This window comes from Populus trichocarpa, chromosome 13 (genome assembly GCF_000002775.5).
Source record: "Populus trichocarpa isolate Nisqually-1 chromosome 13, P.trichocarpa_v4.1, whole genome shotgun sequence".
NCBI lineage: Eukaryota > Viridiplantae > Streptophyta > Magnoliopsida > Malpighiales > Salicaceae > Populus > Populus trichocarpa.
The window spans coordinates 13,376,991-13,389,899 of NC_037297.2; the positions used below are offsets into that span (position 1 = coordinate 13,376,991).

The 12,909-nt window shown below is 34.6% G+C and overlaps 2 protein-coding genes across 2 annotated transcripts; one reads left to right on the forward strand and one right to left on the reverse strand.

Annotated features, from left to right (window-relative positions):
- The first annotated feature begins 467 nt into the window (after window positions 1-467).
- Window positions 468-3,303, forward strand: LOC18104582 (54S ribosomal protein L51, mitochondrial). The gene is made up of 4 exons (XM_024583536.2): window positions 468-632; window positions 1,254-1,333; window positions 2,610-2,716; window positions 2,893-3,303. The coding sequence occupies exons 2-4, from the start codon at window positions 1,254-1,256 to the stop codon at window positions 3,063-3,065; spliced, it is 360 nt and encodes a 119-aa protein (XP_024439304.1). The 5' UTR covers window positions 468-632; the 3' UTR covers window positions 3,066-3,303.
- Window positions 3,304-4,018: 715 nt separating this feature from the next.
- LOC18104583 (uncharacterized) lies at window positions 4,019-11,988 on the reverse strand. Its single transcript, XM_024583535.2, has 14 exons — window positions 11,822-11,988; window positions 11,422-11,503; window positions 10,966-11,320; window positions 10,495-10,681; window positions 9,629-9,863; window positions 9,483-9,551; window positions 8,822-8,923; window positions 8,659-8,699; window positions 7,668-7,801; window positions 6,729-6,792; window positions 6,530-6,626; window positions 6,349-6,443; window positions 4,594-4,616; window positions 4,019-4,512 (listed from the first exon to the last, which is right to left on the reverse strand). Exons 2-14 carry the CDS (start codon window positions 11,459-11,461, stop codon window positions 4,413-4,415), a joined length of 1,542 nt encoding a protein of 513 aa, XP_024439303.2. The 5' UTR covers window positions 11,462-11,503; window positions 11,822-11,988; the 3' UTR covers window positions 4,019-4,412.
- Window positions 11,989-12,909: the final 921 nt, after the last annotated feature.

The window sequence follows — 12,909 nt, forward strand, 5'->3', positions numbered from 1 at the left end:
ATTCTTTGAACAACTTTATCTGGCAAAGACTTGCCATCGTTTTTAGTTAGCCATGCTGAGATGCAGTGAAACCTGGAAATCCAGAATGGGCTACCAGCAGAAAATCTCATCTTTAATTTGGAGTTCACGTCCATGTCTCCACTGTCTTCTCTTATATTATTGGATGAATTGATTTTCACTCTACACTTGTCAAGATTACCGTAAGAATTATCGAAGAATTAATCTAAAAATTTTATATAATAAAAAAATTAATATAAATTAACTCGGTGACCTAAAAATTAACTTAAAAATTTAGTGACGTACAAGTTAACTTAATGAGCTCATGACTTGGGGTTCGTTTTCGAATCAATCTAAAATCACAAGAAAGTTGAAAAAAATCAAATGTAGGTTCATCGATAGATTTCATTAGCTATTTGATGTTTAGGGGTGAAATTGAAACGTCTTAGAAACAATAGGAGTAGCATTAGAAAATTGTAGACCATAAGGATAGAAGAGAAACATTAAAAGCCTATGGGGGTAAAAATAAAGTTTTTGTAATCAGCCTGCCACCAAAACCCCACAAATCCTTCACTAAGCAGCGCCCTGTCCCTCTTCTCCGCAAAACCCTTGCAGCCCCATCAACAAAGCTTAAGGTCAGTTTCTCTCAAAGCTTCATTTTGAGTACCTGTCTTTTTCACCCTTGTAGCTCTCTTTGGATTTATGGGTTTTCTGAAGTTGGCTTCTTTTTGGATTTTTTTTCTGCAAAAAGAGCAAAAGATGTGATCTTTTTCTGTTTATTTAATGGGTTTTATTAATTGAATGGTAATGTTGGGTTTTTAGTGACTTTCTGTCTGTTTATTCATTGAAAGATTGTGTTTTTAACAGACCCTTTTTCTTCTTTTGCTTGTTATGTGATTTTGTTGTGCAAATTAATGAAGGTGTAAGGCGGCTTTAATAATTTGAAGAGACCCTTTTCTATTTCTTTCATTTGAAGAGCAGATTAGTATTCAGAGATGATAACTCTGGAGTGTTTGTAGAAGTGAGGAAATGTCATTGTTCATGTGGATTTTTTGATTTTAAGCTGATTTTGGATTGGAGTGGCTTAGGAATTTGTGTTTGTTTCGATGGGAAATAATCACGTCACTTGCTTGTTTGGTTTTGTTTTTTGTAACTTTGTATGCTTTAAGATAAAGAGATTTTTCATTTGTTAATGAGAAAATTTTGCGTTTTTATTGTGTAAGTTTTGTTGTTAGCTCATTGTTTTCTAATGTCAGATGGCTTGGAAAGGTATATGGCAGCTGAAAAAGCTGGTTGTGAGCTACTGTGACTGGGGAGGAAGTAGTAGGGGTATCAGGTATGAGTTTCGGCCTATAAATCACATATGTTTTAATCACTGAGTGATGAGTTTTTGTATCTAAGAAATCTAGAAGCAAATTCGATGCATGTTAAACTCAACTTATGGGAGGTCGAATGTTATAGTTTTGTTCATGTTCAAAATAAGTCCAAGGGTGCATTGGGGAGAAAGTGTATAGATCAGATTGAAGTAGGAGTTAGGAAGGGTGGAAGTAGACCAAAAGATTTTCCATTTGATGTGTTAAAAGATTTGATATGACATCAGTTTGCAGAAGGTTTGCTTGAAAATAGAACTTAATAGAGGCAAAGGATCCATTTACTTAACCCAGACTAGTTCGAAAAATGAGCAGGGCAGGTGTTCTTACCACCCAACCAGCTATGGAGATGGTAGTACTTGGATACTTTTCATTTTTATCATCCTAGTTTAGCTCAGCAGCATCTTGAACTAGGATTAAGAATTCTGAAAGTTATTATGGAGGTAAAATATGTTTTTCATCAAACCTTACCCTAATCTCCATTTTTCAATGTCATAGAGATCTATATCTGTGAGCAACTTTGTAAATTATGAGGGGAAAAAAATCAATGGACAGTTGGACACTAAGACCAAACCTTAACAGCTCTTTGGAACCAATTCTATACTAGAATTAATTTCATCTATTTAAGTAGATTGATTTGATTTGATTTGCTAAATGAATTCTTTTGTTTGGAATAGGTTTTAAAGTTGTGGAATTCATTTCACTTAAGTTAGTGAAAATAAATCATTTATCCGAATTGCCACCATCCCCAAAAAACTTCTTCCAAGCAGATGTGAGAGAGAGAGGGGGGTAGAGAACTGTGTTAGTGGGATTAGTTTCGAGGGGTTGATTATGAAGCAAACCACACCCCTGATTTTAGTGGGATTAATTTTCAATGAGCCGATTCTGAAGCAAATTACACCCAAAGTGGTGTGATTCGCAAATCTATTAAAAAACTCTAATTTTGATTGGTTGTAGAATTCATTTATGTTGCTTAAAGTTTTTCAAACACTAGAATTGGATAAATGTTGTTGAAATGATTGCATTTCTATTCAATTTGGAAGTTTTCCAACGGCCTGTAAGTGAACTCTATATATATGACCTGTATGTTTGTGTGAATCTCATGGATGGATGTTGATTTTTATTCCTAAACAGAAGTCCAAACCTTTATAGGTCCTTGGTGCTTATAGCACCCTTGCTGATTTTCCTGGCCACTGGCTTTTCTACAATTAGTAGTTATCGATTTAATTATGAATATGGCAGGGCCTTCATAGAGTCAAACCTGCCAGCATATAAGGATAGCAATCCACAACTAGAGGTGATCACTGAACTTTCTCGCGGTCAGCATCCATGTTTGAAGGCTTTTTACAGTAAGCTTCTCTCTCTCTCCCTCTCTCTCTCTCTCTCTCTATTTCACACACAACAATAAATACGAGAACTAGGGTCTATTTCTACTAAATAATAATTCTTCTCTGCAACATGAATGTGTCTGTGCTCATTCATTTGGAAAAGCCTTTTCAATGTTTTCTTTTTGGCATGCAAACAGAGAACAAAAATGAGAGGGTGGTATGTGTGAAGAATTTGGCATCAGAAGACGTACTTCTTCATGCTACCAGGCTAAGGAATGCGTTGGGAAGAAAAGTGAAAAAACTGCCAACAAGGCATGTGACCAAACACCCTAGCGTACAGGGTACATGGACGACTGATGTTAGATTTTGAAGCACGAAAACATTCTATATTACAACTTCTCGTGGCTTTAGCTTCATGAAGATATTGTGATAACATGCTGGCACCGGGATCAAGTGAAAGTCATCTGTAATGTATTTTCTTGGGTTAGCTTGAACTTCCGGTCATAATTTAGACGTTCCAAAACTTTGGCCCTAGACTTGGTCCCAGTTTGTTTTGTTCTAAAAGACACGACATTTGCATATCTATCCCATTCGATAAAATTCAGTTATCCTCTTATTTACCAGCCTAGTTTATTGTCACGACTAATAGGATTTATTGGGATTCTGATGTGAATTCAAAGGTTATTTGACCAAACTGGGATTCTTATCTGCTACTTGTTTCCATTTATTTCCCTATCTTAGTACACGTTGGAGTCCCAGGTTCCCCTATTTCTTATCTCTCCTGTCACAGGTCTAGCTGGTGTTGCAGCTAGTTGATGTGCGGTGAGCAACAAAGCCACTATTAGGGGGGAATTCCCACATGCTGTTCTAGCCATATTCTGATATGAAATGTATTTTTCGTTTTATCATAATGAACAGACATTATACAATGGCTCAAGAACTGATATTCACATGAATCTCTTCTCCCCAAACAAGAAGATTTGAACCTCTGGAAACAGTCCATGTTAAGTAGAAAAGAAAAACCGAAATAATAATCGTGGTAAGACAGCTGGGTTTTGTAGTCTAGAAGCCTGCCAATGATTCTCTTCCATTACATGTACCTGCCTGGATGATGGTGCGCAGTCATAGCAGCCGTGCAGAATCACACCCCTGCGACAAGACAAGGACCCCTGTTCCCAGTTTGGTCTTACATGCCAACCCTAATTTTTCTGTTCAAAAGTCCATCCCAATGAAATCGAATTGCCACATATCTGTGCACTTAAATATTCAACATTTAGCCTCCTGCACTGCTTTCCTAAATTTTCAATTGGAAAAATCACAATCTAGAACACACGTCATTCTCTTGCATATATAAAACTACAAATTGTCAATGAATGACGATGATGACAAACGCATCTGCCTCTAACATGTTCCAAAACATCCATCGACTAGCGACAACATGGCAAAATGCTAACAATGTTATCATACCGTTACAAATCTCAACGAGCAGCTCAAAACCCTTTGCGTTAATACATAAATCATCCAACAAAATTTCAAATACAAAAGCATGTGCTTGCATGTGTATGCTTCCATTTGACCACCTCATATTCTTTCATAGGCCTAAATTTCTAGTTAGGAACAATACTGCGTTTAAATGTGGTCCAGTGTCAATTCTGCAGGAATCAACATCCAATCTTCAGTACGCAGTTTAAAAATGGTCCAGCAGCAATCTTGTATTCTACCATGAACCCTCAGCAGTTGTGCCAGCCTCAGCGGCCTTCTTCTCCCTTTGTTTCTCTCTTTTTTTCTTGTTCTTCAGCGCATTCTTGCTCATTTGTCTGAATTAACGTCATTGATGAGTATTAACCTTGTCAAAATTGAAATGTTTATGCAAGCATGGAAACAGAATATGTACTTACTCAGTGGAGCTTCCTCCAAACAACTGTCATTGCAGAACATGAAAACCATCAGAACATAAGCAAATAATTAAATCCAATCAAGCAACATTGTAATATTTGTAATAATAATTGCCAAGAAAGAATAGCTTAAAAATCGAGCTGAGTATATTTGGAAGTTTGGCACCAGTTTGCCACAGCAATGCAGAAGATGAACCCAATGATTTGTATACTTGGTACAGTTCAATAGCCAATTTACTTCCTCCACTGATAAAATCTTCAAAATCTGCTAGTCAACAAAAGCAAAAGGCAGAAAAATACTGCAAGTAGGGCTTCAGAACAATGGTTGTCATGGAGAGAAGTTCCCTCTCTCAAAGGCCCAAGAATCTGGATGCCATGAGTCGCTTATATAATGCTTTTTTTTTTCTTCTGAGAGGCCAATGGAACATGCGCTATTCTATTCTCCCATTAATACCAAAGTGGCATTTAATGTATTTCTTTATGCATACAAAGAATCCTTTTAAAAGGGTACTCAGACACATATTTTTCCTACTAGTTCCCCGACATGCGCTACGTTGTGGATTGGATCAAAAAAAAATTTAACGTAAAAAAAAAGTCTAGGTCACAATAAACTATTTGACATTGTTATTAATCCTGACCTAATGAATAACATATTAAATCAATCCAGGCTTTGTGGCTTAACCCACCAAACCCGTGACCTGGATCATGAACTCTACCGAATTTAACAACTTTGTTTTAAAAAAAAACAGTTATTTTTTACCTAATGATACGATAACAAAAATACATGCTTACAAAATTAAGCACCAACCAAAAGCCGAAATGTTTGTTCAAGACTGTGATAACCTCATAAAAAACAAACTGAAATAAATTATGAAGACCAATTTAAAATCTATCAAATGTTGAAAGATAAAATCTAAAAACAAAATCCAAAAAAGATTTAGTTGGAAGATGGAATTAAAAAAAAAAAAACTATATGGCATTATTATTAAACCAGACCCAGCAAGTCAACCTTAAAATTTCCTGACCAGACTCATTGCCTAGCCCGGTTTTAAAATTAACTCGTATAAGAGTTGCTCCTATGTGATTCAATCTACTTGATGGGTCCAAAAGCAACAAATACAACCGGTAAAAGCGTGGTTTGATTTAAAAAAAAATCAAGATAATATCTTTTTTTTAATATTGAGACGATCACTTATTGGAACGACCCGGGCCTCACGTTTTAACTCGACAAGCCCGCAACCCATATCATGAACCCCGCTGGGTTTAAATTTTTTGTTTTTTAAAACTATTTTTTATTTAATAATATGATAACAAAAATAAACATTTGCAAAATTGAGCAACAATCAAATACCCGAACATTTATTTGAGACTGTGATAATCTCAACCGAAACAAATTATGACGACCAATTCAAAATCAACAAAATGTTGAAGAATAAAATTGAAAGAAAAAAAGCTAAAAAGCATTTAATGGAAAGAAAAAATGCATGGAAAGAAAAAAAAAGATAGAATTAAAATTAAGAAGGAAAAAAAAAATAAAGGTAACAATTTATTTAGTGTAGTAGTTAATTACCAAAAGATGTGATCGAAGATTAAGAACAAAGTTAGTTTCAACAACAGATAAATATGGGTAAGTGCAGTGGAGATTCCACTCACAATCAGCAGAAAGGCAAACCCATACAACAGTCAAAATTTAACCTGCTCGTGATTCTTTAAGAAATGACCATCTTAATTAAAAGGATAGCAGGTGGGTTTCTATACCTCTGCCTGAACAGCAGCAGCAGCTTTAGCTTGTGGAGGGCGATAAGCAGCAGGTTTCTGAGCAGGAGCAGTTTTCTTGGAAGCTGCACCTTGTCCTGACAAATAATTAATGTGTTCAGGACCCAAAAATTTATAAAGAAATGTTTCACTATCAAATCAGGGTTTAAAGTATTGATAGAACCTTGAGATTTGGTTTCTGTGACTTTTAATGAATCAACAGACTTGATTAGTTCTGCAATTTCACCAAATCTATCTGGTGATTCTGGTTTCCACTCAACCTTCAGAAGTAATTGCACAAAATCAAGATTGAATCAGACAAATAGAAGTATGACCAGTTCAAGAAAACCAGTAACTTGTTAGAATACCACAAGAATACCAACCTCATACAATTTATCAAACATCTTTTTGAAGTATAGTGATCCATTGTGGTGGAAAATTTTAATCCTTCAATCACATAATTCAGAAATCAGTTCTTGAATTGTTGGCAAATAAGTTTATAAGATGCATGTATGTCCATGCCTCTTACATGTATAAGAAACAAAAATAAATACAGTATCTTTGACACCATACATGATACTGAACAGTTCAACTCTATGACACCGCAAAGCTGAGCAATGGTGCTATTTGATCAAAAACAAAGGTTGCTAAAAAAGTATTTCATCAAGCATAAAAGCTTTAAACTACTGGTTGTTTCACCACCAGTAAGGGGGTGTTTAGGAGTATAGTAGAGGTTGCTTTTCAAAGTGTTTTTCCCTTGAAAATGCATCAAAATAATATTTTTTTATTTATTTTTTAAAATTCATTTATGACACCACCACATCAAAACGATCCAAAAACACTAAACAAATTAATTTGAAGCTAAACAAAATTCAAATTTTAACGAAAAGCAGGTTCAACCTTAATTCCAAACGGGCACTAAGCCATGGCACTTGAAGTGCCTCTGAACAAAAGGTTACTGCTCATTATTGCTAAGCATTTCAATTTTCAGCTAAAATTGGAAGTGTTTGACAAGCTGTTCGATGAAAGAAGGCAATCCCATTTGCGTGAATTTGATTTTCACCAGACAAACAATATACAAGTGTATCACCAAATGTGTTTTAGATCAGGAACAAGAATATATGTAAGAAAGGATGGAAGCACTTCCTCTGTGACGATAAAATAGCATTATTAATCAGTAGTCAAAACTTTAGAGGTATCAAATTATGATCTATGAATTCCAACTTTTGATCCAAGATATGGGGTACAGGTTTGCTACACTTCTAATTATCAGCAATGGCAAGCATGACTAAAGAACCAAAAATCACAACCAATGATCATACCCATTGTCAACTTGTAGTCTTGGAGCTGTTGTGGCAGTCATGAAATAGCACCCATCTGGGGACCACTCACTTGTTACAGACCATTCAGCCTTGGTTGTTCCAATTTGTTTTTTGTCCACATAGTCCCAGAAAGCCTGAAATTTTATTCAAGCATAAGATGAGGAATAAGAAAGAACTTGATCGCCTAATTACTTACTCAAAGCACAAAATAGGTCAAACTACATAGAACTGAAAGAAAGGATTTTTTTTTTTTTTTTTCCATCCTTAGCAGCTTAAACATTAACATGATTTAAATTTGGGTGGAAAAGACAAGGCAGAGGTCTTGCACAATTTCAGCCCAACCCGGGGGGAAGAAACCTAGAGTTGCCTGGAGAAAACAAGCACATAAGAAGATAATAGATGCCATATTCAATAGCTTCATAATCCTAGTTATTGAACAAACAAGCTCTGGGAAAACCCCCTCCATTTACCAAAAACAAAGCCCTATAAAAAAGCAAAGGGTATCTCCAGAGAATGCTCTAAGGTACAAAGAAACACACAAGCATTCCTCCTTCCAAGAGTATCATAAAGCAAGAAGAGGGTCAAAAAGACAAAGCCTAATCGAAGAAAAGACAATCAGTAACATTTTTATGTGGTGTTTAACATCTCAATCTACCAAGAAATGAAGAGAAGAATAATAGAAAAACTCTAGAAATCCCAGACCAAGAGCATATGAATTATGACCTTCCCAAGGAACATAAGAAAAGATATTTTAACTCATCATAAATGAAGCACACAAAAGAGTTATTGACCTAGGGCTTTCACTAATTAACAAATGAGCTGATCAAAAATTAAATTATCCCAAATTTTGTGCATTAATGAAAGAAGAGACAGTGAGGAGCTGGAAAATGATTTAGCAGGAAAATCAATCTTCAATGAGAGGAAGGGTTAGTTCAAATAATCTCAACCTGAAAGAAAACTGCTAGAGAATAATCAACTTGAACTTACTCACCATGTCACCAGGTAAGTTACCAAAACCAGCTAAGCATAGAACTGTAAACCAAAGAATTAAGGAAACATATATCACACAAATAGAATGAAGAAAAAGGTGCTTCAAGTTAATCAAATTGTAAAATATACAACTAGCTAAAAGAACAATCTTTGCCGAAGGATACATTTCCCTTTTGGGTTCCAACGGACAGTATTGTAAGGGCCCGTTCCAAGCTCAAGTAGAGGATGGCACTTCTTATCAAACAATGTTGCGCTTGCAGGCATAACTAAAATAGGTCAAGGAAGCACAAAATTTGTGGAAGTAATTGAGACAGAAATGTGAATGAGTGCAATCTGAGTTGAAGACTAGTAAATTTTTGCATCCTTCGTTTGTAAACTGTTAAAGCTGATTTAAATGTTCAGACATGAGAAAAAAAAATTTATATATATAAAAAAAAAAAACCCCATCTGTGCAAACACAGAAATGCAAAATTAACTCTTCAAAAAGAAATCTACCAGAATAACATGGCACAAGTTCGTTATTTTGGAGAATCCACCTCTGAGAAAACCCAACTGCACAAGGTCATCTTTACAATATGATTTGTCCCTCAAGGGGTAGAGTTCTCATATCAAAGTTCCTCTACACTTTATAGATGTCCAAATCACTGAGAGTAGATACTTGGTATCAGCCCCTGTCTTTTAGTTACATGCAAACGAGATCTACTAGCAGGGTCCGTGTATTCATGTTTCTTAGACATGTCCTCCAGATGACTGCTTACCTTAATAAGAGTGACAACATGGATCTAATGCAACAAATCTTTCACTCTATGTATGGAACAAGGATACATCCATAAACAACAGCAAACTCTGAACCAGAACATGACCACTGAACATCGTGAATTGGCCCTTCTTTACCTGTTCATGGATCAAACAATCAAAAGTCACAGTGTCTGCAGACAACTAAAAAACTGAAAAACTAATCCCGAACATACGTAGAGGTACCAGCCCCTCATGGGACCCATTGGTTGTAAGGTAGTTCAGCTTGGACTCTCCATAATAACTTTGATTGGTCTTGTCAACATCTGATTGAGCCACCGCCAGAAGCCCAGTAGAACCACGATTCCATTTCAGTTGCACTGTATCACATCGGAAAAAGCTCCTTCGAGCAACAGGCTGACTTTGCATTTCTTTCCCACAAGCAAATATCTGAACACTGGCTGGAACACCCTACATGATCCAACAATTAATTAAAAAAAAATCATCATAAGGAAGAAGGACAATTAAGGACACCCAAATCTGAAAACCAATTTAATATCTGCATCCTACTTGTCAGGAGCATATTGAAATAACCTGTCTAAATATACAATGAGCCAAATATTGGATTTGCCAAATCCGGAAAGCACCGTGTATGTTGACAAATTTACCATGAGAATCTTACTATAAGAAAATTCAATGTCATCAATTTGAACCTAAAATTTCTATATTTTGGTGATAATACAGCATGAGTTTATCCAATCACAATTCCCAGAATTTGGAAGTTTTGATCAATTATTGGGAAAAGTTCAATTTTTAAAAAAGATCCTTCTTTCAGCATCCCAATTTTTACCATGATTGGAAGAAAAACTATATTCTCGATGTAGTAGTCGACAATATCAATATACAAAGTTCTCAATAGCTTTTATTCAGAAAAACTAACTACTGCAAGCATCCAGTTTGCAGTGCACATGCATGACAACATTGTATTTAAGATATGGTTGTGCTTGCATGTAAATGCAATGATGTAATCATTGATTACACATTTACTTAACATGGATAGAAATCATTCCTTAAACTTGGCCTAGAAGCATGGAACACACACCTTAGACTCTGGGATAAATGCTGCCACATGAGACCCTGGCACCATTGAAAGCTCAACAGCAGCCACCCCAGGAACCCTTATGCGGTGAACAATTCCTTTAGAGAAATCTTTGGGATCGAAAAATTGTATTTCATTTGTTGCCATCCGACATGCAATAGCTTCATCAGAACTTAATCGGATCGAGGGCCTGAAGGGCACACATATAAACAATTACATAGTTAAGAACTTCAATATCAAATTACATGCAAGCACATAGGAGGAAGGAAGAGAGAGATAGAGGGAGAGATTATCCAGAACAAGATATTTTAAAATCCCATTTTCAGCATAAGCAAGACAGTATCATCAAATTATGATTCCAGAAATTATGGAAAACTACAATGATAATGAACAATTTTGTATAAAAATGAGCAAAATGTATTTTGAATTCACAACTTGCTTCTAAAAATACAGTCAGCTAAAAGTATATATTACCACGTGGTCTTTGTCATGTTCTTTTGGAATTGCTGATAAACAGAATCACCACTCTCTATCTTCCACAAAACCAGATTCTTATCCTGTGGTGTCGATGATTTCTGAAAAGTCTGAAGATAAGTCCCACAAGGTGACAACACAGCAGCGAGAACATTGGGAACTTGGAAAGATTTAATCTCCTTAAAGCTACTGCAATCATAGATACTAATAACAAAATCACTTTTCATCACCAGAAGTCTAGACCCATCTTCACTAAACTTTGCACGACTACAAGGAACTCTCTCAAGCTTAACACTTGGTTCACCATTCCCAAATGGTGGCCCATTCCACACAAAACACCCTTCTGGTCCTCTAACTGTAACAACAGAATTCAAACAGAAACATAAGAAACAAGCAATAACATGAACAGCTATATTAAAACTCATAAAGGAACGGTCTTTTTGTTCTGATAAGTACCTAAAATATCCAAGGAAGGTGCAGTGTCCTTAGCTGCCATAACTTATATAACCAACTAAATACCGCTCAGATAAAATCCCACCTGCATCAACCAAAAATCAACAATGGGTTCTCATTGTTTTTTTCCAAAAAGACTAGAACAAAAAGACTCCAACTTTTATGTCTTTTCTACAATTAAGCTAATATAAAAGGAGCTAGGCACTGGACTTTAAATCAAGCAAAAATTGAGATTTTGTATTTTCTACATGAATTACAATAGTGGGTATGCATAAAATGATTGATTAAAATAGAAAAAAAACTTGGGAAAAATTAAAGAGCTGTTTGGTGGTATGGGGTGTTAATTTTCTTTTTATCGTTGTTTTCCTTGCAATTTCTAGGGAACCAAACAGAAATATGGTACCTTAACTTGGGAAGTGAGTAGCCGGAATTGTATTTCTGTGGACCGCCGGCTGCGAGAAATGGAGTGGGATCGCAGTACCTAGTAACGGCGTCGGAGGAAGTGATTGCTTGAGAGTGGACGCTTGTTATAGGTTAGCCCCTCGTTCTCATTTTAAAAAAAAAAAAAACAAAAAAATAGAAGAAGAAGAAGCAAATTATAATTTAGTTCTTTATTTTTAAGAACTTAATAGATTAGTTCCTATAGTTTTAAGATTATCATTTCAATCCTTATGTTTCCATCCTTACGGATAAATATAGGGTTGCGTGAAAAATCAGGAACTCATTCAATTCTTAAAGATTTAAGATGTTTTTTCAACTCAAAAAACTAGAAAATATGTTGAAACTATACTGTTTTCTGTTTGAAGAAAATAATAAAATGAAAATCTTTTTTTCTCCTTTTAAGAGTATTGTTCATTATTTATTTATTATTATTTTGAGAGAGAAAATTCTAACTTAATTATTTATTTATAAGCACAATAACACTAGTAGAACATTTTCATAGTGTCCAGATATACATGGTTTTTGCTAGATGGGAGAAAATCTATTTTTTTTAAAAGAAAAAAAGCTTTGTTTCTATATTATTATTTTTTTATATTTGTGAGTTAGGAAAATATTTTTCAGTATTTAATCATGTCATAAAAAATAAATTAAAAAATCCTTTATTGATGTTTTTATTTTTTGAGGTTTATAAAAAGAACAAGAACTATATCTAACAAATAAAAAAGTTAAAAGAGGATAAAATTAAAAAACATTAAATTATTTAAAATAAAATAAATAACAATTAAAAAAAATCTGTATATGAAAAAATTGAAAGTTGAAATTAAAAAAAAATTAATTTTATAAATTATTTAAAAAAAAAAATTTCTTTTTCTAATTCGGAAAAATAGTGTATTTTAACGCAAACTCTATTTCCTATTTTTCTTGGAAAAATAAAGTATTACTTCGTTACCAAACACTGTTGGTTTTTTTCTTAATTTGACCGTGAATCATTTTTTATTGATCAATATTTCTAAAATTAAACAAACATGAGGAAGTTTATTAGTAAATGGT